This window comes from Cebus imitator, unplaced genomic scaffold (genome assembly GCF_001604975.1).
Source record: "Cebus imitator isolate Cc_AM_T3 unplaced genomic scaffold, Cebus_imitator-1.0 Scaffold43, whole genome shotgun sequence".
Lineage (NCBI taxonomy): Eukaryota > Metazoa > Chordata > Mammalia > Primates > Cebidae > Cebus > Cebus imitator.
This window is the reverse complement of record NW_016107358.1, coordinates 4,557,899-4,582,708: the sequence shown is the minus strand read 5'-3', so window position 1 is coordinate 4,582,708 and position 24,810 is coordinate 4,557,899. Positions and strand designations below refer to the sequence as shown.

General features: G+C 41.0%; 2 protein-coding genes across 4 annotated transcripts in view; one reads left to right on the top strand and one right to left on the bottom strand.

The window, feature by feature from the left end:
* Positions 1-13,848, top strand: part of SYCP2L (synaptonemal complex protein 2 like) — a 95,929-nt gene extending 82,081 nt beyond the window's left edge. Inside the window, 5 exon segments of the mRNA XM_037737867.1 lie at positions 586-677; positions 3,442-3,541; positions 3,629-3,687; positions 5,986-6,048; positions 13,763-13,848. Of these exon segments, the coding sequence (XP_037593795.1) occupies positions 586-677; positions 3,442-3,541; positions 3,629-3,687; positions 5,986-6,010 (276 nt within the window). The 3' untranslated portion in view covers positions 6,011-6,048; positions 13,763-13,848.
* Positions 13,849-21,033: 7,185 nt separating this feature from the next.
* ELOVL2 (ELOVL fatty acid elongase 2) overlaps positions 21,034-24,810 on the bottom strand; it is a 79,830-nt gene continuing 76,053 nt past the window's right edge. For 2 of the 3 annotated variants that reach the window (XM_017526674.2, XM_037737831.1), the window contains one exon: positions 23,442-24,075. In XM_017526674.2, coding sequence (XP_017382163.1) covers positions 23,950-24,075 — 126 coding nt within the window. In that variant the 3' untranslated portion in view covers positions 23,442-23,949. Of the gene's footprint in view, positions 24,076-24,810 lie in introns of all 3 variants that reach the window. The other variant, XM_017526672.2, reaches the window with a different exon arrangement.

Here is a 24,810-nt window from a genome sequence, read left to right as displayed (position 1 = left end):
TCCAAAAAAAAAAAAAAAAAAAAACCTGGTTTAATTAGCTCAAGGTTCTGCAGCTGTATAGGAAGCATGGTACTGACATCTGCTTGGTTTCCAGGGAGGCCTCAGGGAGCTTTTACTCATGGTGGAAGGCCAAGAAGGAGCAGGAGCGTCACATAGGGAGAGGAGGAGCGAGGGGCGGGAGGTGCCACACACTTTCAAACAACCCAGGTGTCCTGACTCGCTATTGTGAGGACGGAATCAAGCCATGAGGAATCCGCCCCCATGACCCAGACCCCTCCCACCAGGCCTCACTCCCAACATCAGGGATTACGTTTCAACATGAGATTTGGGTGGGGACAAATAGGCAAAGTATATCAGGTAGCGTGAGTGTAAACTTTTCTATTTTAGCTTGTTCTGTATTGGTACTGAACCTGGCATAATACCTGAAAGGTGTGGAGGATGATGCCCGATCACACTTGTTTAGCACTCATGTTTGCTATGAATATCGTTATGTACCAGCAGCATCTTTTTAACACAAAGAATACCCTTGACTAATGTAATTATATTTAACCCAAATGTGATCATTTTGTTGTTGTTATGGTCTAGCTTAGGTGCAGAAAGAGTCCACTTAATTCAGAAAATGCAAAGAAAGCACTGGATTGCCTAATAAAACTTTTAAACCAGATACAACTGTACAGGTAAGTCTTAGATTTCAAAACAAGGCCATGGAAGTATGATGACTCACCAGCAATGTTTATCTCGTGATCACTGTGCTGAGGCCCTGAAGAGTTGGGGCCTGAGCAGCTGTGAGGATTGATGCATCGTTTAACCCTTCTGCGTTTCTGGTTATTCATTTATATAAGAAGGGTTTGAATTAGATGGTCCTTCTTAAGCCTCCTCATGGTCTACTGTGATACTAAAATACTGTTCTTAAAAAATTTATCCAATTATGAAGACAAGGCAAGCATGGATATGTATGTTTCAAATGCTGGATAAATGAAATATGCTATATCCATACAATGGTCTGTTAGCCTTAAAAAATAGTTAAATTCTGACACATGCTATACCATGGATGAACCTTGAAATCATTATGCTAAAGGAAAGAAGTCAGATGATAAGGGACAAATATTACATGACTCCAGTTATGTGAGGTGTACCTAGGATAGTCAAATGCATAGAAGCAGAGAGTGCAACAGAGGTTGCCAAAGATTGGGGAAAGGTGGAGTTTTTTGTGTTTTTTTGTTTTGTTTTTTGAGATGAAGTTTCCCTGTTGTTGCCCAGGCTGGAGTGCAATGGCATGATTTCGCCTCACCACAACCTCCGCCTCTGTGGTTTAAGCAGTTCTTCTGCCTCAGCCTCCCAAGTAGCTGGGATTACAGGCATGCACCACCATGCCCGGCTAATTCTGTATTTTTAGTAGAGACAGGGTTTCTCCATGTTGGTCAGGCTGGCCTCAAACTCCCGATCTCAGATGATCCACCCACCTCGGCCTCCCAAAGTGCTGGGATTACAGGCGTGAGCCACGCGCCCGGTCGGAGTTGTTTAATGGGTACAGAGTTTCTGTTTGGGATGATGGAAGAGTTCTGGAAATGGATAGTGATGATGGCTGCAAAACATTGTGGATGTACTTAATGCCATTGAATTTTATACTTAAAAATGGTTAAAAGGGTAAATTCTAAGTGATGTATATTTTACCACAGTAAGAAAACACCATACACACATTTGCATGTGTACACACACACACACACACACACACACCCTTATGACCATGTAACAAGAAATACAAAGGTACCAGGATTTCAGAGGGATGAGGAAGGGCAGTGGCGGGATGGGTTTCTGTAATGATTCGAATTAATTCAGAGTGATTACCATGGAAGTGCTTCCTGAGGGAGGTTTTAGAAACAAAGATTTGAATGGCACAGGGAAGCAGAGGTTGTTCCTTGGGGAGAGAATGACCTGCAAATGAAGGAGGAAGAAAAGAATGGTGAGTTGATTTGCTTAACTGAGACAAAAAGTTTCTCAGGATGGAATACATTATTTGAATAGAAATGTTTACTATTTTTCTAAGTCTGGTATGCATTCGATGTCCTTTGAATGTCCAGACAAGCCCATGAAGGACTTTGGATTTGTGGAATTCCCATGATCTCTCAGGGGCGCACACTTATCTGTGTATTCCTTCAGCAAATGCACACTGAGTAACATCAGATACCAGGCCCTGTGCTTGGTTTGAGAGTGAGGTGAGGACGAGTTTTAGGTGCTCTTCATGAAACATTTGACTTAAGAGAGGGGTCAAATGGCACATGCTGTACCATGGATGAAGTAGGATGAATAAATAGCATTTGACCTAACTCGAATCATTACAGAAACCCGTCCCGCCACTGCCCTTCCTCATCCCTCTGAGATCCTGGCACCTTTGTATTTCTTGTTACGTGGTCATAAGGGTGTGTGTGTGTGTGTGTGTGCACGTGCAAATGTGTGTATGGTGTTTTCTTATTGTGGTAAAATACACATAACATGAAATTTACCCTTTTAACTGTTTTTAAGTATGAAATTCAATGGCATTTTAGTAGCAATGATAGACAAGACAAACTATAAGCAAGCAAATAAGAAAATTAACAAATAAGCAAATATGACCAGTAGACAAAGAATAACGACTCTTCGAAATTTTAAAGCTAAAATGTAGATGTGGGAGAAGAGTGTATTAGCCCATACCTGACCACAAGCTTTCAGAGCCAGCTTAATGCAAGAGAAAGGGGAGCAAGTGGAAGGTAGGAAGGGATGGGGAGCCTCAGTCTCATCTTCCCTGGAGTCATCTGTCCTATTGTTCTCTACTGAAAAAAACCCAGCTTCCTCCATGCTGCTGTTGCAAGATGACCTGAGGCCGGTCGGGGTGGCTCACACCTCTAATCCCAGCACTTTGGCAGGCCTAGGAGGCAGGCGGGATCACCTGAGGACAAGAGTTAGAGACCAGCCTGGCCAACATGGTGAAACCCTGTCTCTACTAAAAATACAAAAAATTAGCTGGATGTGATGGCATGCACCTGTAGTCCCAGCTGCTCTGGAGGCTGAGGCAGGAGAATCGTCTGAATCTAGGAGGTGGAGGTTGCAATGAGCTGAGATAGCACCATTGCACCCCAGCCTGGGCAACAAGAATGAAACCCCATCTCAAAAAAAATAGCACCATTGCACCCCAGCCTGGGCAACAAGAATGAAACCGCATATCAAAAAAAAAAAAGAAGAAGAAGAAAGACACCTGAGAGTTGTTTGTTTAGTGAGGTTTCCAGGTTGAGGATGAGCAGCTAGGTTCGGTGGAGGGAAGAGAAGGGAGACACCACTTGTTCTCCTGACAAGAAATGTCTGGAGAAGAATCTGAAGTATCCTTGTAATCAGATGACTTATTAAGAATGTCTACGGTCACATCCAAGCCATCCCAATGATGTTTACTGCTTTTATGTTTATTAGACTCAGTAAACTAGAGCGCTTTCAAAATTTGGTTCTTCAAGAGTTGAGCAGTCTTAAGAAGGATCTTCAGGCCTTGGAACACCTTGAGGAGGAGGTTCTGGTAAGTTCTTTTTGTTTGGAATGTGTTCTGACTTTGGATCTTTCCAGGGAAAAATAACACTAACTTAAAGCTTTTGTTCAATCTTAGGAATTCTGGGAGAAACAGTCTGCTGATCTGAAAGCTTTCTGTGATCTGCAAATGCTGAGGTACTTTAAAAGGTGTTCTTTCTAGAAAAATCTTGGTTGAAGTATAAGGTAGTGTTTTAGTTTGGTGGTTGAACACACATAACTAGCGGAATAACTGCATTGTTCGAACCAGCCGCTTCTGTAGCACCTCCCTGAGGACAGAGTGAAGCTAACAATAGCAGACAAGAAGTGTAAATCTTGAAAAGCTTAATAGGGTCATGCAAATTTCTGTTTTATTAAAAATCCTGATTGTTTTATTTTTATTTTCTACTTTTTGAGACTGAGTCTTCTTCTATTGCTCAGGCTGGAGTGCGTTGGTGCGATCTTAGCCTACTGCAAACTCTGCCTCCCGGGTTCAAGTGATTCTCCTGCCTCAGCCTCCCGAATAGCTGGGATTACAGGGACACACCGCCACACCGGTCTAATTTTTGTATTTTTAGTAGAGACAGGGTTTCACCAAGTTGGCCAGGCTGGTCATGAACTACCTTGTGATCCACCAACCTCAGCCTCCCAAAGTGCTAGGATTACAGGCATGAGCCACTGCGCCCTGCCGATTGTTTTATTTTTAAGCAGTATTTTTAAAACTTAAAGTGATTGGATTTTGAGAAAAATGTTAGTTTTCTAAGTAAACCGTTGATTTTCAGCTACATACCAAATTGTGCTTTTGATAGACTATATTCTATTTATCTTACTCAGTATATATCTAATACAAATATGAGTAAAATGTATTTTACTCATTTACACATTTTTTTAAACAACAAATGGGTTGATCCTGCTACAGCTTCCTGTACTGTAATTCATCACTGCATCCTCTGGGGCTGCTCTTTCTATCCATTGGGGATATCATCCAATCTTCTGGAGCCTGAAGAAGGGGAGAGTGGAGTGTGGACTCCTCTCCTCTGCCCTGCAGGAAAATTCTAGTGTTCTTGTGTCACTCGAATAATCAAAAGAAGTCCCTATATAAATTTATAGTAGTTAAAGCTAACTATATATATATATATATATATATATATATATATATGTATATGTGTATATATATGTATGTATATATATATATATATATGTATTATGGTGGGTTCTATCTGCGAATATTTTTCATATTAAAAATTGAGACTGATTTTTAAAAATATATTTATTTTAAAATAAACTTTTTCATGTTGATATAAATAACACATTTTTATGAAAAATAACTAGACTTTTCACAGCAAAAAGCATGTGGGGAGAATAGCATTACTTCATGTTTTTGCAAATCTCTTTAATGTCTGGCTTAATAGAAGCTGGCTGGATTCTGTTACCTGTTTCTGGGTTGAATCTCTTGTGAGTCCTATAGACTTTGAGATATTCCACTGTACATTTTTGAGGGAGTAAGACTTTAAAAAGCAAATAATGTCTTAATGTTTTTATCATTATTACCAAAATAATTTTGACTTCACAGAACCTTTGGTTTCTTAGGGATTCCCCAGACACACTTTGAGAACAGCTGATAAAAAGCCACACTGTGGGAAGCACTAGAGATTATTATATCCTCTAGTCTTCTGAAACCTGGGGGATTCATTTATTTTGACTGAAACCCCCAATTTTAGGCAACTGTCTCTTCAAACACTGTAAGATATTAGTTACTATTTCCATTCATCTCCCTTTGATAACAGGCCCCTGTGTGAATTTAGAATCCCTTAAAGAACATCCATCTCCTAAATATACCTGCCTCGGGGCTTTGCATTTGTTCTTTTCTCTTCCAAACACCTACAAAAACTTCCTTCTTGCTTGCCAATGAGGGATGATGGTGATTCTCTTAGCTCACACTGAGTGCTTATGGGTGCCTGGCCCTGGGCTGAGTGCTTGATGTGCAAGGGCCTTGCAAGAGGTTAGTAAGCCTCAATCAAGGTCAAACAGGTATCCCTCATCTGTTCTTACATTTTCGTGTGAGTGATGGCCTATGTGTTTTGCTGCTGAAATGAAAAGAATATCCCTCAGTCTGGATTATTTCAAGCCCCTAGCTTAGAACTACAAGGAGTTAACAGATTCAATGCTTTGATGGTGCCCATGAAATACCTCTGCATATGTTGTGGGCCAGTGGTACTGACAGAATGCATAAAATAGAATCAAGTGAACTTGTTAATCTCTTATGTTAATATCCTGGGTTGTTGTTGTCTATAATATAATGTAATATATTGTCTGTGAAATAACTCTGATATGTGAGTTATAACGGTCTGTGATATAAAATGGTCTGTGAAATAACTCGATATGTGGATGTATGTATGTTCTTGTTTTTAAATTGTCTAATGTGAGTATAATAAGAGATGAACCAATTTCTTCCAGGCTCAATCCAACTAAGCCTTCATAAGGAAAGTCAAAGCCTGGTTTTATGATTGTATCTCTCAGGTAGGTGCAAAGATTTGCATTGTTCAGTGGATGTGAATTGGGGTCAGGGCGGGGGCCAAGCTCTAAAAGATAACGCTTTGTTCATATGACATCTCTGCAGTGGAGCTTCTCCTTCATAGCAATTTCTTCCATCTTAGAAATTATCCTTTTGGGTCTGGTTATTCCTTCAGTAAGAGTTTATGGCCGAATGCTTACCCTGCATCAATCACTATGATGGACATAGAGATACAGGATGAGTATCCCTCATCTAAAATGCATTAGACCAGAAGTGTTTCAGATTTCAGATGTTTTGGATTTTGGAATATTTGCATATTTGGAATATACACTGGTTGAGCATCCCTAGTTCAAAAATCTGAAATTCACAATGCTCCAGTGAACATTTATTTTGAGTGTCCCATTGATATTTTTAAAATTTCAGATTTTGGAGCATTTTGGATATCAGATTTTTAGATTAGGTTTGTTCAACCTGTCCAATGGGTAACACACAAACTTGTTCAATGGAGGCAACCCCATTAAAAGATATATTTTTTGAAGGGAAATAGAAAAATAGCAAATAAAATAGTGACAAGTAAATAAGTGCTTTGAGGGATATTAACAAGGTGAGAGCAGTGATATGAAGTGTCAGCTTAAGATAGGTTGCTCATCAAAGGTCTCCGAGGAAATGACATTTAATGTGAAGTTTCAGAATAAGAAGAAACTAGACTTGTGGTTTAAAGCAACAGGGTCAGGTGAGGTCATCTTTGAGAAACAGTAAGGGGGACAGTTATTTGAAGTGAAGCTGGGAGCACGGTAGACCCTCAATGAGGTAAGGCTTCATTGGCCACGTTGAGGAGTTTGAGTTTTATACTAAGAGTTAGAGTAAATATACAGGGTTTTTTTGTGAAGGCATTGATGACCCTAATCTAGCAATAGTATACAAGTATATAAAATAATGGGTGTACAAGTACACAAGATAATCTAGGAATAGATTAGGGTAATCTAGCCTGATTTATATTTTAAGAAAATTACTCAAGCTGTTATGTTAAGAATTGATGGGAGGAATGAAGACTGGGAGAGGAGAGTTCAACCAGAAAGCTTTTTGGGTCCAAGATGGTGGTTTTAAGCAGGAGGATAGCAGTGGAGGTGGTGAGAAATAGAGAGATTTCAGATATATTTTGGAGCTACAGTTAATAAATTGCTGATAGCTGGAAGCAATAGGTAAAGGAAGAAGAATGAAATCAGTCTCCTAGGTTTCTGTCTTTTGCAACGAGATGGATGGTGTTTGTTGCCCATTAGAGAGATAAGGAAGCCTCAGAGTGGGAGGAATATGTGGGTCAAGCAGGAACTACAGTTTACTTAATATTTTAACTTTCAATGTCTGTGCACATCCAAGTTTTGATGAGAACTTGGAGTAACTGGGCAATTTTCCAGGAAAATACAGTTTAATAAAATGGACTTCTAAATAGATGGGAAACCTTAGCAGAAAAATCTTCATAGAAGAGAGACAAAGTTGTCAAAGAAATACCCTACAAACATGCATATGATCCAGATTACATCACAGAGGAATTCTACTAGCTTTTTAAAAGAAGGATAGTGTTAGTGCTGTTCAAACATTCTAGCACATAGAAGAATAAAAATTTCCTAATTTTTAAATCAATCTTGTTACAATATCAAAATGCAACAAAAATTGCAAAGAGAGGTACAGAACAATCTCACTTGAAATAATCACTCTAGGCCAGGCGTGGTGCCTCATGCCTGTAATCCTAGCTCTTTGGGAGGCTGATGCAGGTGGATCACCGAAGATCAAGAGTTCGAGACCAGCCTGGCCAACATGGTGAAACTTCATCTTTACTAAAAATAAAAAAATTAGCCAGGCATGGTGGTGGGCAGGCACCTGTTATCCAAGCTACTCAGGAGGCTGAGGCAGGAGAATTGTTTGAACCCAGAAGGCAGAGGTTGCAGTGAGCTGAGATCATGCCACTGCACTCCAGCCTGGGCAACAGAGCAGGACTCCATCTCAAAAATAATGATAATAATGATAATAACCATGCCAAAATTCTAAATAAAATGTTGGCAAACAGAATTTAGCAGGATATTAAAGGAATAGTATGTCATGACCAAGTGAGATTTCGTCCAGGAATGCAAAGATGGTTTGATATTAGGGAATCTAGTAATACATTAATTACTAATAGATCTAGTGAGAAAAATCATTATGGTTGTCTTTATTTCCAAAAGCATTTGAAAATTCTACATCTGTTTTTGAATTTGCATAAAATCTAACAAAATAGTAGTAACTAGTTACTCTGTAGTATGATAAATCTCAGTCCAAAAGCCAGTATTCTGCTTAATCATGAAATTCTAAATGTATTATTGTAAAATCAGGACCAACGGGTGGGAGATAGAATAACATAAAGATGTCAATTTCCCTAAATTAGTAAAGGAATTAAATCTACCACTTTCAAAGCCCCAGCAGGGTTATTTTTTGAAACCTGACCAACTGAGTCTAATGTATAAGGACAAGGAGAGGACAAAAAGTAGATAGAACATGATTGAAAAACAAATCAGAAAAAAAGTATTGGTACAAGTCCAAAGCAATTAGAAGTGGGTGAAAGGCCAGGAAGATGTGGTCAGAATGTGGGATGTTGAGAATCAAGACGTCTGTGATGACTGTAGGTTGGGTGCACATAGCTGTGGTGGCACTGAAGAAACTACTAGAGAAGGGAAGGAGTTGAAGAACCAAGAAGTCAGAGCTTGAAAGCAGAGACTTCATGACGGTACTGTAATTACTGCTAACCTGATAGAAACCAGGGCCCAATGGACAAAGGGGCCAGAAGGCTGATAGTAGAATGCAAATTGATGACATAAACATCAGCAGGGAGGTATCTATGAGAGTCAGAGTCATGCCCTCGTGTGGCAGTGGGGAGCAAGGAGAATGCTACCCCTCTGCCTGGCCAGGAAGTCATGGAGTATCAGAGGAAAAAAAAGCTTTTAGTTGAGTCAGGGTGTCGGGGAGGTGGTACCTTCAGAAACCAGCCATGTTTTAGTTAAAGAGGAGAGGAAATATTTTCTTCTAGAAGAGGCTGAGGATATTTTTTTGCTGCTGACAGCTTGAATTGTAGGGGCAGAAGAGGAAGACCTCAGGGAGTGGGGAAGGCAGGGAAGAGCTGTAGATAGACTGGGTTCAGGAGGACATGTACACACAGCATCAGGTGAGGGCATGGGTGGTGATGACTGTCTTTCAGCAGCTACTAAAGCAAGGGGATCTGAGACCAATGGAACTGACTCTGAGGTTTTCAAAGGAGGGAGTTTATAGTTATTGCTGAGAGCCCTCTGCTTTGCTGATGGTCCATCAGCTCATGGTGCTACCACTTCATGAGTTTTCTGGCATAGTCGTGGAGGCTCGCAGAGTAAATAAGGATGGAATGTGTGAGACAACCACCGACTATTCTGTTCTTGGATACAGTCTATTTAAGGATAGCAACCCTCTTACCCAGCTGGATTCTTTGAATATTATTTTGTTCATTCCCACAGCATTTAATAACAGACCTTTTTATACAGATAGCAACTTGGGGATTTCCTTCAATTTAGAGGTCTAAAGTAGATTTTGTAAGCAGACTCCATATCCAAGTATATTTTTATAAGGATGTAATTCCATTTACCTTGAAGAGTATAGTAATTATTTTTGCAGAACATGGATTTGGTTTAATTTTAACTTGAGAGTAAATGAAATAGATGGATTTTTTTTTTTAAACTGCTTTCATGTCCAAGACTGTGCTTTGTTATTTTTGACCTGATAATTCCACTTCTAAGAAATTATCTTAAAGATCAAATTGGACATGTACAAAGATATGTGCAATAATATATATTACAAACTTGATCATAATAGGGAGATAATGGAAAGTGCCTAGATGCTCAGCTAAATATAGTCATATGATATGCCAGGTAGCCATTACAAAGAAAGATTTAGATGATACTGACTTGAGAAAATGTTTAACAGTAAGTGAAAAATCGCAAAGTAGCATATATGACATGGTCCCACTTATATGAAATGTTATGAGAGTATGCGTATGCTCATTACTCAATAAACAGCTAAGTCTTTTGGGTGCCAGGGACTGTCTTAGATGCGAGGGTAGAATAATATCCACAAGGTCCCTGACCTCATGGTGTATGTACTATAGGGTTGAGTGGTGGTAATTAAGGAAACAGATGAGGATTCATGCCAGTGCTAAGAAGGAAAACACTGTGGATACCAGAAAGGCTCACAGCATGGGAGGATGAAAGGTCCAGTGGAACCTCTCTCAGGAGTTGACATTTGAGGTGAAATCTGAAGGCTGAGGAAGTCCATTTCAGAGGTCATGGCCCAGGCAGATGTTCTGAGGTTAAGTATATTAATATACTAATATACTTAGTATAGTCTAAGAATTTAGGGAGAGCCCAGTAGAAGGAGCAAGGGCAGAGTACATAAGATGAAGTTAGGAGGGATATGGGTGGGGATGGTAGGGTAACTCAGGACCTTATAGGCCATGCCCATGGTAAGGAGTTTGGATTTTATTCCAATTGCAATTAGTGGGTAATAGTCAAAGGGCTATTTTCAAAGGCATGTGTGTTTTGGAGTGAAGAATTGGATGATGTGGGCAGTAGAGAAGGATCTGGAAGGATTGCTGATGGCTTGGATGTGACAGGTGGGAAAAGGCAGGATCAAGGACAACTTCTAGGTTTGGGGCTTGAGCAACTGGGTGAAAACCGGTGTCACTTAGGGAGGTGGAGGAGATTGGGGAAGGTCCGGTTGATTGACTGGAGGGGGATGAGGACTGATATGAAAGAGATTCAGGACATACATTCCATATGTGGTTTCAGCATCTGAATGGCACTGTCATGTGGGTTCCTGGATATCTGAGACTGAAGCTCATGGCTGGGGGCTGGACATAGACTGAATGAGTTGACCTAGGGACTCAGTATAGAGAGGACAACATTCCTGGGCTACTCCAGTGTGTTGAAGTCAGGTAGGGGAGTTGAAGCCCGCAAAAGAGGATGAGAAGGAATGACTAATGAGATAACCCGGCTGTGGGAGGGCGGTTACGGCAGACAAGAATTTGCATGTATTTATGTAATTGCATGTGAAGTAAGAGGTTGAGATTCTAAATGGATGTTCTAGAAATGTCAGCTGGGTTTATTTCTGTGTGGTGATATTTAAAGTAAATTTAATTTCTATCTTAGGCCGTTCTGTGTTTTTACAACTTATCGAAAGGAATTACTTTTGTGTAATAAACTCAAACAACATAGAAGTTTATAAGGAGCTAATTTTTTTTCCCTCTCTCCGGCCTTTTCTCTTATCCATGATCCAGAGATAACCACCACTTGAAAGTTGGGAGTATATTCCTCCAAAGGCTTATTCTGATGCTTACACAAGAATGTACATACGTATTTACACATGTATACGTGTATGATTTTGTTTTTGTTTTAAGATTGAGTTTGGCTCTTCTTGCCCAGGCTAGAGCGCAATGGCGCAATCTCAGCTCATTGCAACTTCCTCCTTCCAGGTTCAAGCGATTTTCCTGCCTCAGCCTCCTGAGTATGTGGGATTACAGGCACCTCCTACCCACACCTGGCGAAGTTTTTGTATTTTTAGTAGAGACAGGGTTTCTCCATGTTGGCCAGGCTGGTCTCAAACTCCTGACCTCTGGTGATCCACCCACCCCAGCCTCCCAAAGTGCTGGAATTACAGGCGTGAGCCACTGCACCTGGTCTATATATATGTTTTAGTGATGGGCTAAATATATATTCTTTGTTCACTCAGCAGTAAAAATAGGACTCACCTCTAAGGCAGCAATATAGATCTTGTTTTTTTTAATAACTGCAAAATAGTTTATAAACACCCTATAACTTATACATTGTTTTCCCTATGATGAACAGCCAGGTTATTTTTAATTATTATTAAAAAACTTATAGTGAATATCTTTGTATACCTATCTTGAATTAATTACATTACAGAGGAAAAAAGCTGTTTTCTTTTGACAAAACAGCAATAACAACAAATCTTCAAATCAAAATAGGACTAAAAGAGGATATTAAAAAGAGACTAATCTGGGCTAAGAATATTGGAATAATTCCCAGCTCCAATAGAGAATTAGATTAAATGTGAATTAAATGTGCATCTTATATTTGGTCACATGTGACAGCAGTTGGACTCTGGCAGCTAAGACAAATAGGGCTTTTATTTTTTTCCCTGTGAAGAGCAACAAGGTGGTCAAGGGCTGGTGGTATAGCAGCTTTAGTCATTAGAGCCCTGGGTTCTTTGAGGGTTTTGCTTGACCCCTCTTTGTGTGACTTGGGATTTGATGGGATTTTGTAATCACAGCATGGCTGTTCTACCTCTAGGTATCTTTTCTATACCCCAGGCAGGAAGAAGGGGTTGAGTAAAAGTAAAAGGTAAAAGATGTGTACCAACACCCTCCCTCTTTTCATTTTTTAGTTATCTAGTTTATTTTGAGATGAGGCCTTGCTGTGTTGCCCAGGCTGATCTTGAACTCCTGCGCTCAAGTGATCCTCCTGCCTCAGCCTCCCCAAATGCTGGCATTGTAGGTGTCTGCCACCATGCCCAGCTCCCTCCCCACTTTTTTAAATCGGGGAAACAGTTTTCCTGGAAGCCCAAGCTGATATGTTTTTTGTCTGCATCTTAGTGGCCAGAACTAGATCACATGGCTCACCCTCGTTACTAGGGAATCTGGAGAGGTGAAAATTTGACTGAGTGTGTCACAGCATTCCCCAAAAGTGGGGGCTTCTGTTAATAAGGAAACAGGGGAGGACAGGTGTTGGATAGGTAACTAGAAATGTCTGTCATGCCTGAATTAAACTACACATGCCACACACAGAAAAAAATGGAGAAATAACTTACATTGCACAGGTGATTCTGCCATTCTTCTCAATAGGCATGTGCCCTGAAGTGTAGGTGTGATGGAAGAATCTGTTCCTTCAGTTGATATCAGCTCCTACCAACCTCTTATTTATGGACATCTGATTGGGCTGATAAGCAGGGCACGGTGGCTCATGCCTGTAATCACAGCACTTTGGGAGGCTGAGGTGGGCGGATCACCTGAGGTCAGGAGTTTGAGACCAGCCTGGACAATGTGGCGAAACCCCGTCTCTACTAAAAATATAAAAGCTAGCTGGATGTGGTGGTGCACACCTGGAATTCCAGCTACTTGGGAGGCTGAGGCAGGAGAATTGCTTGAACTGGGAGGCAGAGGTTGCAGTAAGCCAAGATCATGCCACTGCACTCCAGCCTTGGCAACAAAGTGAGACTCCATCTTAAAGTAATTATAATGATAATAATTGGGCTGATTGCCAATCTGGTTACTAACAACATGCAGTTTTCCTAGTGTGGCCCCTAACGCCAGGCCACCCACTTCGTCTGATGCTGTAACAAAGAAAGAGCTGTCTTATCTCCAGCATCCAGCAAAATCACCTGCTATAGTAGACTATCGAGAGATGGCATGTACATCTTCAGAGTGGCATGTGTTGAAGAGATTTCTGAGGATAACCAGGCAGTTTCCACTGAGGACACTGATATGTAAGATGCTTGGCAACCATGTGAGATGCTTCACTGAATACCTGAGTTAGTGATGTGGAGGATAAAAAGGAGTGATGCTCATATTGGCTCACAGGGTTCTTAGGGACCAAGAGGCGGACAGTTCCGCCTTGAGTAATTACTGCTCTCCTTTTCCTTTTCTGCCAGCCTGGGCCACCTGCAGAGGAAGATAAAGAGCAAGGTTGCCGTTGGCTTGGGCCACGTTAGCCAGACTTCGGTGCTTGGCATGCATTCGGTGCTCAGTATGCATTCAAACTCCTCCACTCCAAATAGCATCCCTGGGACCTGCCGAGTTCAGATGGAAAATATGTTGGTAGTTTGCAATTGTGTTATTATCCATGTGTTCATAAAAATTAACCTTTTGTATTAAAATTTGGTCAGATAGTATTAATAGAATGTTCAAGGTGTTAAACAACTTGGAGCGGTGTTGCTTTTTTAATAATTATAAAAGTAAAATGGACTTTTTTTGTTGGAGAAGTGTCTTCAAGTTTTTTGTATCTCCAAGAGGTACATTAAACTGTGTATACAGGAGAAATTTGAGTTGAAGATGATGAAAATAGCACAGGTGAAAATGGTGGTTTTACTTTTTTATTTATTTTTTATTTTCTAGAGTCAGGGTCTTGCTCTGTAGCCCAGGCTGGAGTGCAGTGGTAAGATCCTAGTTCACTGCTGCCTCCAGCATCTGGACTTAAGTGATCCTCCTGCCTTAGCCTCCTGAGTAGCTGGGACTACACGTGTGCACCACCACACCATACCCTAGTTTCTGATTTTTTTTTTGTAGAAACAGTCGTCTTATGTTGCCCAGGCTGATCTCAAACCCCTGGGCTCAAGTGATCCTTCCACCTCAGCCTCCCAAAGTGCTGGGATTCCTGGCATGAGCCACCATGCCCAGCCTGTGGTATGCTTTGAAAATAAACTTTTTAGGAGGTCTCATTTGATGTGCAAATATTCTCATTTCTCCAGCACTTCAACCAAAGTGTTACCTTTAGCAGAGGAGAAATATTCACCACATGGTTATGAATTACTAAATGATGAAGTTTGAGGGCATGCAGTTGCACAAACAGTTAAGCGTTTGAATTTGTTTTGGAAAAATGAAGCCTACATAATTTAAGGCCATCTACAAAGTAACTTTGTTCATGACTGGATAAGTGAAGTGAAAGACTGCAGACTGAATACTTTATTCATGATGTAATAAAACTTAGTTTCATTATGTAGGTTATTTGTAGTTTATATTGCCTAAAACAATGTTTATAATTTCAATTTTGCCATCTTTTTTCTTTATAATTTTTTTTTTTGAGACAGATTCTCACCCTGTTGCCAGGCTGGAGTACAGTGGTACCATCTCGGCTCACTGCAACCTCCACCTCCCAGGTTCAAGTGATTCTCCTGCCTCAGCCTCCCGAGTAGCTGGGATTACAGCCACGCACCACCGTGCCCAGCTAATTTTTGTGCTTTTAGTAGAGACGGTGTTTCACCATGTTGGCTAGGATGGCCCTGATCACTTTGACTTTGTGATCTACCACTTTGGCCTCCCAAAGTGCTGGGATTACAGGCGTTGAGCCACCACGCCCAGCCAAGAGCACTTATTTTTTAAATCAAAAAACATGAATGAGGTTAACTAATTTCATTTCATTTAGGTATATCCAGTTCAGACCTCACAGTTTCTTGTGACCTGGGAGTATATGGATTTCAGTGCCATTACATGGACTGTCTTCATCGAAGTACATCTGAAGAATTTATGACTTTCAGTACCTAGTGAGCATATATCTGAGCACTGTTCTCAACAACTCCTTGAGTTAGCTGACATGGAGGATGGTAGGATGGATAAGACACTATCTTAGCTGGGAAGAAATTAGTCTAGAGAGGATAGTAAGACACCCAGATCACTGTAAATCAAGGCTGTATGTGACAAGTGTTAAAATGAAGTGTAAAGTGAGTGCCATCAGAGTTAGGAGGAGGGAGAAGTCATTTTTGTTGGGGTGAGCAGGATGGCTTCCTGGAGGAGGGGTATCACTTGGAGTAGATCTTGAAGGATGAAGGAGGTTTTTTCTAGGATTAGGAAAGAGGTGCTATCATGAAAATGAGAAGAGAGGAAGAAAAATACAGAATTTATTTGAGGCCATAATACTATGGAGTATTGGTGAGAATTAAATTTGGCTAGGCCCAGATTAAAGTGTCTTTGCCAGCTTGAGTAGGACTTTATTCTGTAGGTGAGAAGAAGCCACTGAAGACATCAGGAACACAGTGGTTTGGGAGACTAATCTGGTAGCAGTATGAAGGCTGCATTCAAGACACTGGGGTAGGTTATGGTTGCAGTAAGGCTTCAACTAGAATAGTAGGACTGAGAATGAAAGAGGGGACAGAGATTTGAGAGGCCATGGCAGGTGTAAGACGTAAAGAGCTGATTTTGAGGATGGGTTGATGGAAATTGCAAAAACAATGAGCTTGAGATATTCGGACATCTCTTTGAAAATACTCACCAGAGAGGCTCTACTCAACATTGTCCTCTTCAGCGAATCCTTACTGGGCACTTCCTGTGTGCCATGTGCTGTGCTAGGTGCTGAGGATTCCATGTGATTTTGCCCCTGCCTGCAAGGAGTGGCAGTCTGATGGGAAGACAGACATCAGTCCAGCAATTACACAAAGAAACGTGAAAACAGCCTGGGTAGTGTGTGAGCTGCCCTGGCCTGGAAAGGCAGGGTGGCGTGGCAGCATGCGGGAATGGATGCCCTTTTCCAGGCAGCACGGAGAGAGGGCTGGACCAGGAGGCATCCTGGAGATGCTGACAGCCAGCTCTTGGGGAATAAGAGCAGCATCAGCTTCCTCACTCTGACCCTGGGGACTAAGCCGGTCTTGGCCTGTTCGCAGCTCTGCATCCAGGCGCCCTGCCTTTTTGACTCACTCGTAGCAGGGAACAGCCCAATAGCTACCCCAGCAGACTCTTGCCATCTGTGGCTTAGCCTCATTTGTCATTTTGGGTGTTCCTCTGTGCTCTGACCTTCCATCCTCTGAGCCACGCCCCCTGGGATTTGCTTTGCCCTCAGGCAGCAGATGAACTCCTGGCTTTTGCACTGGTAACTTCAGCCGACCAGGCCTGTGGAACCACCCTCCCCTCCTGACTCCTTCCCCATCCTTCTTCCTGTGACAAAGACCGAGGCCAATTTTTTGCAAGATTTGGGGCTCTGACTGCGTTCAGGGGGATTTGTTAGAGGCCATAGATGATGATAGGGAAGTGTCATCTTTTCTTTTCTGGATCATCATTCAGTTTCAGTTGAAATCTATGGTTTTTAACATTTTTAAAGTTTTAAATTCAGGAGGTGTATGTGTAGATTTGTTACAAGGGTATATTGTGTGATGCTGAGGTTTAGGCTTCTGTTGACCCTGTCATCCAAATAGCACAGTACCCAATGGGAAGGCTTTCAATCCCCCTACCCCTGCCTTTTGGAGTCCCCAGTGTCAACTCTTCCCCTTTATGGGCATGTGTATCCAAGGTTTAGCTCCCACTTATAAGTGAGAATATGTGGTATTTGGTTTTCTGTTCCTGCATTAATTTGCTTAGGATAATGGCCTCCAGCTGTTTCCATGTTGCTACAAAAGACATGATTTCATTCTTTTTTATGGCTGTGTAGTATTCCATGGTGTATATATACCACATTTTCTTTATCCAATCTACCATTGATGAGCATCTGGGTTGATCCCGTGTCTTTGCTATTGTGGCTAGTGCTGGATAAACATACGAATGATGGTATCTTTTGGATAGAGCAATTTATTTTCCTTTGGGGAGATACTGAGTAGTGGGCTTGCCAGGTTGAATGGTAATTCAGGTTTTCGTTCTTTGAGAAGTCTCCAAACTGCTTTCCACAGGGGCTGAACTAATTTACATTCCCAACAACAGTGTGTAAATGTTCCCTTTTCTCTGCAGCCTCACCAGCATTGTTCTGCAAGTTTTTCTCTGTGGTGACAAAGGCACCTGAGGCTTGCCCTGTCCCTGCCCCATGAGCTGAGCAAGGGGCCGGCTTCTTATTGCTTCCTCTTCTTCCACCTCAGATGCAGTCACTCAAATTCTCCGGAAAGTATTCAACACACACACCCCTTAGCTCCTCCTCCCTTTCGGCAACTACTGTAACTGTTCCTTCCCATCCCCAGTTCTTAGGAAGAATTTTCATATGGCTTGCTTGAACATTTTTTTTCCTTTGATTTCCCATTCGTTCTAAAGCCCCCTGCAATTTGCCAGCTGCCTCCCAGGGACTTTTCTTTTCCCTTTCCCTAGCTGCTCACCTTGCTGCCTTGCAGAATTTTACTCTGTTTAAATATTCTCTTTTCCTTGGCTTTTAAACACTACTTTCTTTGAAGTCTATTTGAATTATTCACCCATCAAAACTAACCTCAGGCATTACCTCTTTTAGGGATGTTTCTCTGGCAACTTTTTTTTTTTTTTTTTTTTTTGAGATGGAGTCTTGCTCTGTTGCCCAGGCTGGAGTGCAGCGTCGTAATCTCTGCCTCCTGGATTCAAGCAATTCTCTTGCCTCAGCCTGCTGAGTAACTGGGATTACAGGTGTGTGCCACCACGCCTGGCTAATTTTTGTATTTTTGGTAGAGTCAAGATTTCACCATGTTGACCAGGCTGGTCTTGAACTCCTGATCTCAGGTGATCTGCCCACCTTGGCCTCCCAAAGTGCTGGGATTACAGGTATGAGCCACTGTACCCGGCCTCAATATTTATTTTATAACCAAACATTGATCTACTTTACTAGACAGTGAACTCTGAGGACAGATATTTCATCTGGATAATTCTGTATCCCTACTATACATAGCACTGGACAAGATTTGATGAATTCTTCAACTGAATATAACCATTTCCAGAGTTTATCAAACTCCATTGTTCTAAGCTAGCTTTAAAAGAATAGAAGCTGGTTCTACATGAACTATCTTATGTAGAATGCTTCAATCTTTCAGAGAAATCTGCAACATCTATCATGTTTCTAGGGCCACTACCGATATATCTGTGTTTATCTCCCTCTAAGTTTATCATATGGGCCCAGGCAAAATGTATAGACTTTCTCCTTTTTTTGTTTAATGTGTAGGCAACACAAATTCAAATGCCTTCAGGGGCCAGCCAGGTTAATAGGCTGAATAAAAAGGATGAGTGGGCTGGGTGTGGTGGTTTAACACCAATAATCCTAGCACTTTGGGAGGCTAAGGCAGGCAGATCACCTGAGATCAGGAGTTCAAGACCAGCCTGGCCAACATGGTGAAACCCTGTCTCTACTGAAAAAAAAAAATTAGCTGGGAGTGGTGGTACATGCCTGTAATCCCAGCTACTTGGGAGGCTGAGGCAGGAGAATTGCTTGATCCCAGGTGGTAGAGGTTACAGTGAGCTGAGGTCATGCTACTGCACTCCAGCCTGGGCAACAGAGTGAGGCTGTTTCAAAAAAAAAAGATGAGTGATGGAGTGATGGTGATTGTGGCAAATACAAGAGAAAATGCCCATCTGAAGGAGTCCAGGTAGCCATAGACTATGGCACATGCAGCATCAAGGGTTGTGTGACAAGCTTCACCTTCCTCAGCCTACCAAATGTGATTTGGTCACAGACACTTTCAGAGCAGGCTCCTGGGGGGTTGCTCACAAGATCCACAATGAACTTGTTATAGGTAAATTTTCAGTGCCACAAAAGAAATAGCACTTGAATATAAATTTCCTCAGCAAGGCAATTTACTTCTATAGAAGGGTGCGGCTCACAGATATAACAATGGTGAGCACACACCTGGACAAGGGATGGGAAGGAGTTCTTATTCCTGATGGAGGTAGCCCCTACTGCTATGTTGTTCCCCTGTTGGCTAGGGTTAGACCACACAGTCTAGGCTAATTCTGATTGGCTATTTTAGAGCAGGGGTATGAGCTGGAGTGGCAGAGTGGGTAGTTTGGCAGGAAGGATAGCTATGAGACAGGTCAGAGCAGGTAACCAGGGGTAACTCAGATCAAAGCAGGTGAGCAGGGCAGGTGACCAGAGGAGGTGACCAGGACAAGTCAGGATAGAGCAGGGGACCGGGGAAACAGATGTGAACTACTGATTAGAACTGGTAGAAAAGGTTGTTTACTGAAACTATAAGGAAGTTAAACTTTAAAATGGAGAATTAAAGAGTAAGAGAGCTGAACATAACTGACATACTGATTCTTTGAAGACGAACTTGGAGTTCACTATATCTAACAACTGAATTTACCAGTTGCTCAATGGGGGTCTGGATTACAGATTTCCTTGTCCTCCCATTGTTATTCCAGTGTCTGCAGTGCAATTTAAGATGGAAAAATGACCTACAAATCAATAGTTTTCAGTCTTTTTCCCCTTACGACTCAAAGTCATGTTTTACTGAAGGTCAAGGAATCCTGAGATGACTAGGGTTAGTCTCCTAGGAGTGATTCTTTCCTTGCATGCCCTGGAGAGAAACTCTTCCTTAAATATGTGAATGTAATTTGTCTTGGAAGAAAGCCTGCGGTAACAAAAACACATGCTGAATTTTTTCTTTACGTGAAGGAATTAAGAGGGTTATGTATGTGAACACTTGTTGTGTAAGCAGTTCTTTTAGTTTGTGACAACAGTTATTAGGCTTGCCGGAGAGACAGAGGATTTCTCTCTTATTTTTAAACACAAAGTTTTCTTAAGTTTTACCCACCATTTTAAATAACAAAGAGAAGCCTCCTGTTTAAATAGTAGCCTCCCACCCCAAACTCTAGCCCCCATTCAGATAGTTAAAAGTCTTCTCTCATTCCCTCTTCCCCTTCTGCCCTTCCCGGAAATCTATCTTGTCCCACCTGTCACTATCCAGCAATTTAAGCAACTTTGTGATCAGACTTTGAGCACATTTTTTGTAGAGTTCTTTAGGACCTGTGTCTCATTATACTCGGTATCACGTTCAAAACTGTACTCTCTACACTGACAAAATGCCAACCTGTGGTCCTGCCCCTTGCCTCAACTCTCCCAGGCATCCTCACCGTCAGGCCTCTCACCTACGTCTCCTCCCGAGCTGAGCTAACCACCTCTCTACCAGTGCAGGTGCTCTGTGAAGGGCAGTCCCGGGTTTCAGGGCATTGCACAGTGTCGTTTCTCTTCAAATCTAGAGCTCCTCTCCAGGTGGTTTTATAGAGCAATTTATTAGTTTATTATCACCTTTATATCCTCTGCTAATCTTAACTTTTTCTTCTGATTGGCTACTTTTTGAAATAGCTTAATCTGGTATATGAGTACAAAGTAATGGTAATGATATAATAACCCATTGCTCACTGAAATAAGAATGTCTAAAATTCATTGCTAAAATAATGCCTTATTGTAAAAATAGCCCCCAAGTGATAGGTCATTTGGAATTTACCATGCAGGCATACATTTTAACTTCTTTGAACCAAATAAAACCTGCAACATGCATTTAGTGTAAAAATCAATTTATTATACAACAATCATAGAGAATGCTTTATATCTACAAAGAAAAATGGCTTCTCCAGCCTCCCTTGTCCACTCCATTCATGATACTATGTTCTTAAGATATAATTACTTTCAAAGGAACACCAAGTGACACCCATATTTTCCAAATAAGTGAGCCCCAAGAAACATTCACAAAACAATATGGAAATATTGAAAAGAACTGAAATGGACTCTTACATACAAAATGCTATTCTGCTCATCAGAGTAAATACTGTTTTGCCTTAAAAGAAAAAAATATTTTTCTAATGTAGGGGTGAGGACTTTACCCTGCAACATAACTAGTTTAATATATAATTTCGATGGCTTGAAAATTTAATTCCATTAACATTCCATTTTGTTAATTTTAAAAACTGAGGGAATAACTGATATGCTTTACAGTATTTAAGTTTTAATTCCTATGGGTAACAGGAAATTGAGAGAAAACATTTTCCATTTTTTTCTTTAATAGGTTATAGAAATATTAATTTTTCAGTAGTTTTAGAAATACATTAAAATAAGCATTTTGGTTTTTTGACGTTTACAACACTTAACAGGTTAAAATTTTACCTGATTTATTTTTTTTGTGGCTGAGATTTCATAACTCTATTTTTTTAATTAGCCCTTGAGTGGTTTAAGGCTATATGTGTTTTATGAAGCTTCTCTTGAATTAAAGACCAAATTGGAAATATGCATCCTGAATGAAACCTGTCTCTAATCCCTGGCATTGGTTTGAAAGTATAAACCACATTTTTCACTTTGATCAGAGAGGTTTCAAGCTGCCTTGAACTTAATGTTGCTTGACTTTGTCTGCTAAAGGACAATCCCTCCTTGCCATACAGATATGAAGCCCATGGAAACATCCAAAGTGGCAGGTATGCTGTGCAGTGAGACCTCAGGGCCTCACTGGGAAGTATGAATGTGATGACCAGCAAGCATGTTAGACCAGCCTGCTTTTCTCTAAGTCTCATTTTCACCTGGAACGTACTTTGGTAAGAGATTTTAACCTCTGTTTGAGACCTAAACTGAACTAGGGTCCAGTTTCTCCAAGCGGCTTTCTCCTTGGTCAAACTTGTGTTTTGTCATAGAGGAGCCGTAACAGTCATGCTTGAAGCTAGCCCTTGTTTTAAAATGAATTGCTGGCAGAGAACCAGACAGTGAGTACAGTTATAAGGTGATGCAAGACGGAAGTGGTGATGAAGCACCCTAGACAAGTGAGTTTCAGAAAATGACTTAAGAGAGATAAATGGAAGAGGAAGGGGCATTAGACAGGAGACATCTGTTCAACAGAAATGGGTCGGATGCACAGAAGGGAAGGACACAGGTGCAGTGCATCACCCTCAAGATGATCCTAAGCATTAGGCACCTTCAAAAAATATGCCCAAATCCTCAGAAGGGTAGTTTACATAAAGTAAAAGTACAATTTTTTTTAACAGGGAAAAATTTTAAACTAGAGCTTATTGGGGAAAAAAAGCAGAAAGAGACAGAAAGGCACGCTGGACGGTAACGAGTGGGGAGAGTGGTGGAAATGCCTTTCTGGTGCGTGTGTATTTGATGTCAGTGTCAGGACCCAAAAACTTATTTAAAAAATTAATCTTCAAAAAAATCTTTAGAAAATATTCTTTGTTTCCATTTCTGGTAGAGTTTAGTAGTAACAGTCCTGCACTTAGGGGGAAAGAAAATGCTCACTAGTACTTTTGTCTGCTTTTGTGCTTGCTTCTCAGTAGAGACTGGATATACCTGAGCAGGGAATGGGAGTGCTGAGTTTGCCAAACCGGCATTTTTTATCGTGGCTCATTATCAGCCCATGGCTTAGTGCTGGAATCTTTCCAAGCTACTCCATCTTTTTCCTCCCAGTTTCAAAAACTTAAATAACCTGCAAAGAGTGACAACAGGTATCTGCGGTCATAGTCACAAGTATAGACTGACAAAAAAGAGTTGACAACTTCAGTGCCTATTTTGCCCCCATCACTCCACTAGTTCTGATTTATACATATTCTAGTGGCATGTATGTTCAAAGATTTTAAAGTGGACTCCAGTCCTTGCTCAGAAGGGAAATGGGCAGCCAGAGTTGTACTCTGCCCGTGGTGTAGAGCATGGCGTCTTTAGTAACCTAGGCTGTCTGGCACAGGAGGGAGACATGAACTGATGACTGATTAGGGAAACGGAGGAACAATCCTATCCAAAGCCCCTGAATTAGGAAAATATGGCAGAAGCATTTTTTTTCTCCTTAGAATAACTAATCTTTAAAATAAAATAAATATCAGTTTCATTACTGTATCACTGAGTTTAGAATCAGGAGAGGTTGTGGGCATTTGACAGACAAGACTCTGGCTTAGAGAAGGAAGTTTGGCTACATTTTTCTATCTTTCGTGTATGATCCCACGCTAATATTTTCTGGGGTCAACTGCTAAAGGAACAAATTATGCACTGGCAATTATTGCTTCATACAGATTAGAACATACCCTGTATTTAGAATATAATTAATGTTTTGTTTTAAACATTTTCATCTGAACAAAACTCTTTTTATTTGAAGACTTTCTGTGAGAAACAGTGCTCCACGTTTCCTGGCTGTGTATGCGTGTAAGGCGTTACAAGGACAGCTTCTGGCCGGAGGTTCAGTCTGTGGGAGGGAAGGAGGGAGGGAGAAGCTGCACCAGTTAGTTCTGAGGTCCTTGGAGGTCAGCATCACCTCAATGCTGATCAAAGCATTCAGTTAACAGATTAACCTAATAACAATATAGTACTAGATTCTGGGTACAAATGATTTATAAACTCAAAAGAAATTAGTTTATCCTAAAACATGTAACGTTCAATTCAGTCTTTGCTTTAAAACAAGCGAATCTGTGAGGCTAGTCTATGTGCTTTCTCTGTGACTCGTCTTTATTGTGCTTTCTTGTTCATCACGCCATTCGCGGCAGTGAAGTAGGCTTTGGAGAAACCATTCTTGACTTCTTTCCCTGCAGGTGGCTCTTGCAGATCTTTCTTCATTGGCTTTTTTCGGTATGTCTGTTGGATGTGTATATTTTGAAGAGAAAAAGGAAAAGATACTTTAATAACACCTTGTCTTTAACGTTCCATATAGTTAAAAACAGTATGTGATTCTGTTGGGTGCTGGATTTTCTAATAAGATTTCATGTTTGTAATATGATCATTTTAAAAACTCTGGTTAAAGACAAAAATAGGATAAAAACTAAGACAAATGCATGACTTTCATGATATATTAGAAGTCAGGATTTGTATATTCTGGAATTAGCATTCAATTTATTCTGCATTAGTTGCTCACTTAGAAAGATAAAACTTTTAAAAATAATTCAGGCCGGGCGTGGTGGCTCAAGCCTGTAATCCCAGCACTTTGGGAGGCCGAGGCGGGTGGATCATGAGGTCAACAGATCGAGACCATCCTGGTCAACACGGTGAAACCCCGTCTCTACTAAAACTACAAAAAAAAAATTAGCTGGGCATGGTGGCGTGTGCCTGTAATCCCAGCTACTCAGGAGGCTGAGGCAGGAGAATTGCCTGAACCCAGGAGGTGGAGGTTGCGGTGAGCCAAGATCGCGCCATTGCACTCCAGCCTGGGTAACAAGAGCGAAACTCCGACTCAAAAAAATAAATAAATAAATAAATAAATAATAATAATTCAAGTTAAAAAGTGCTGTTATTTAAAAAGTACCAATACCTGGGATTCTGGCTTGATCTAGATTTTGGCATAGCCTTCCTATTCTGACAAAATACCTGATACCT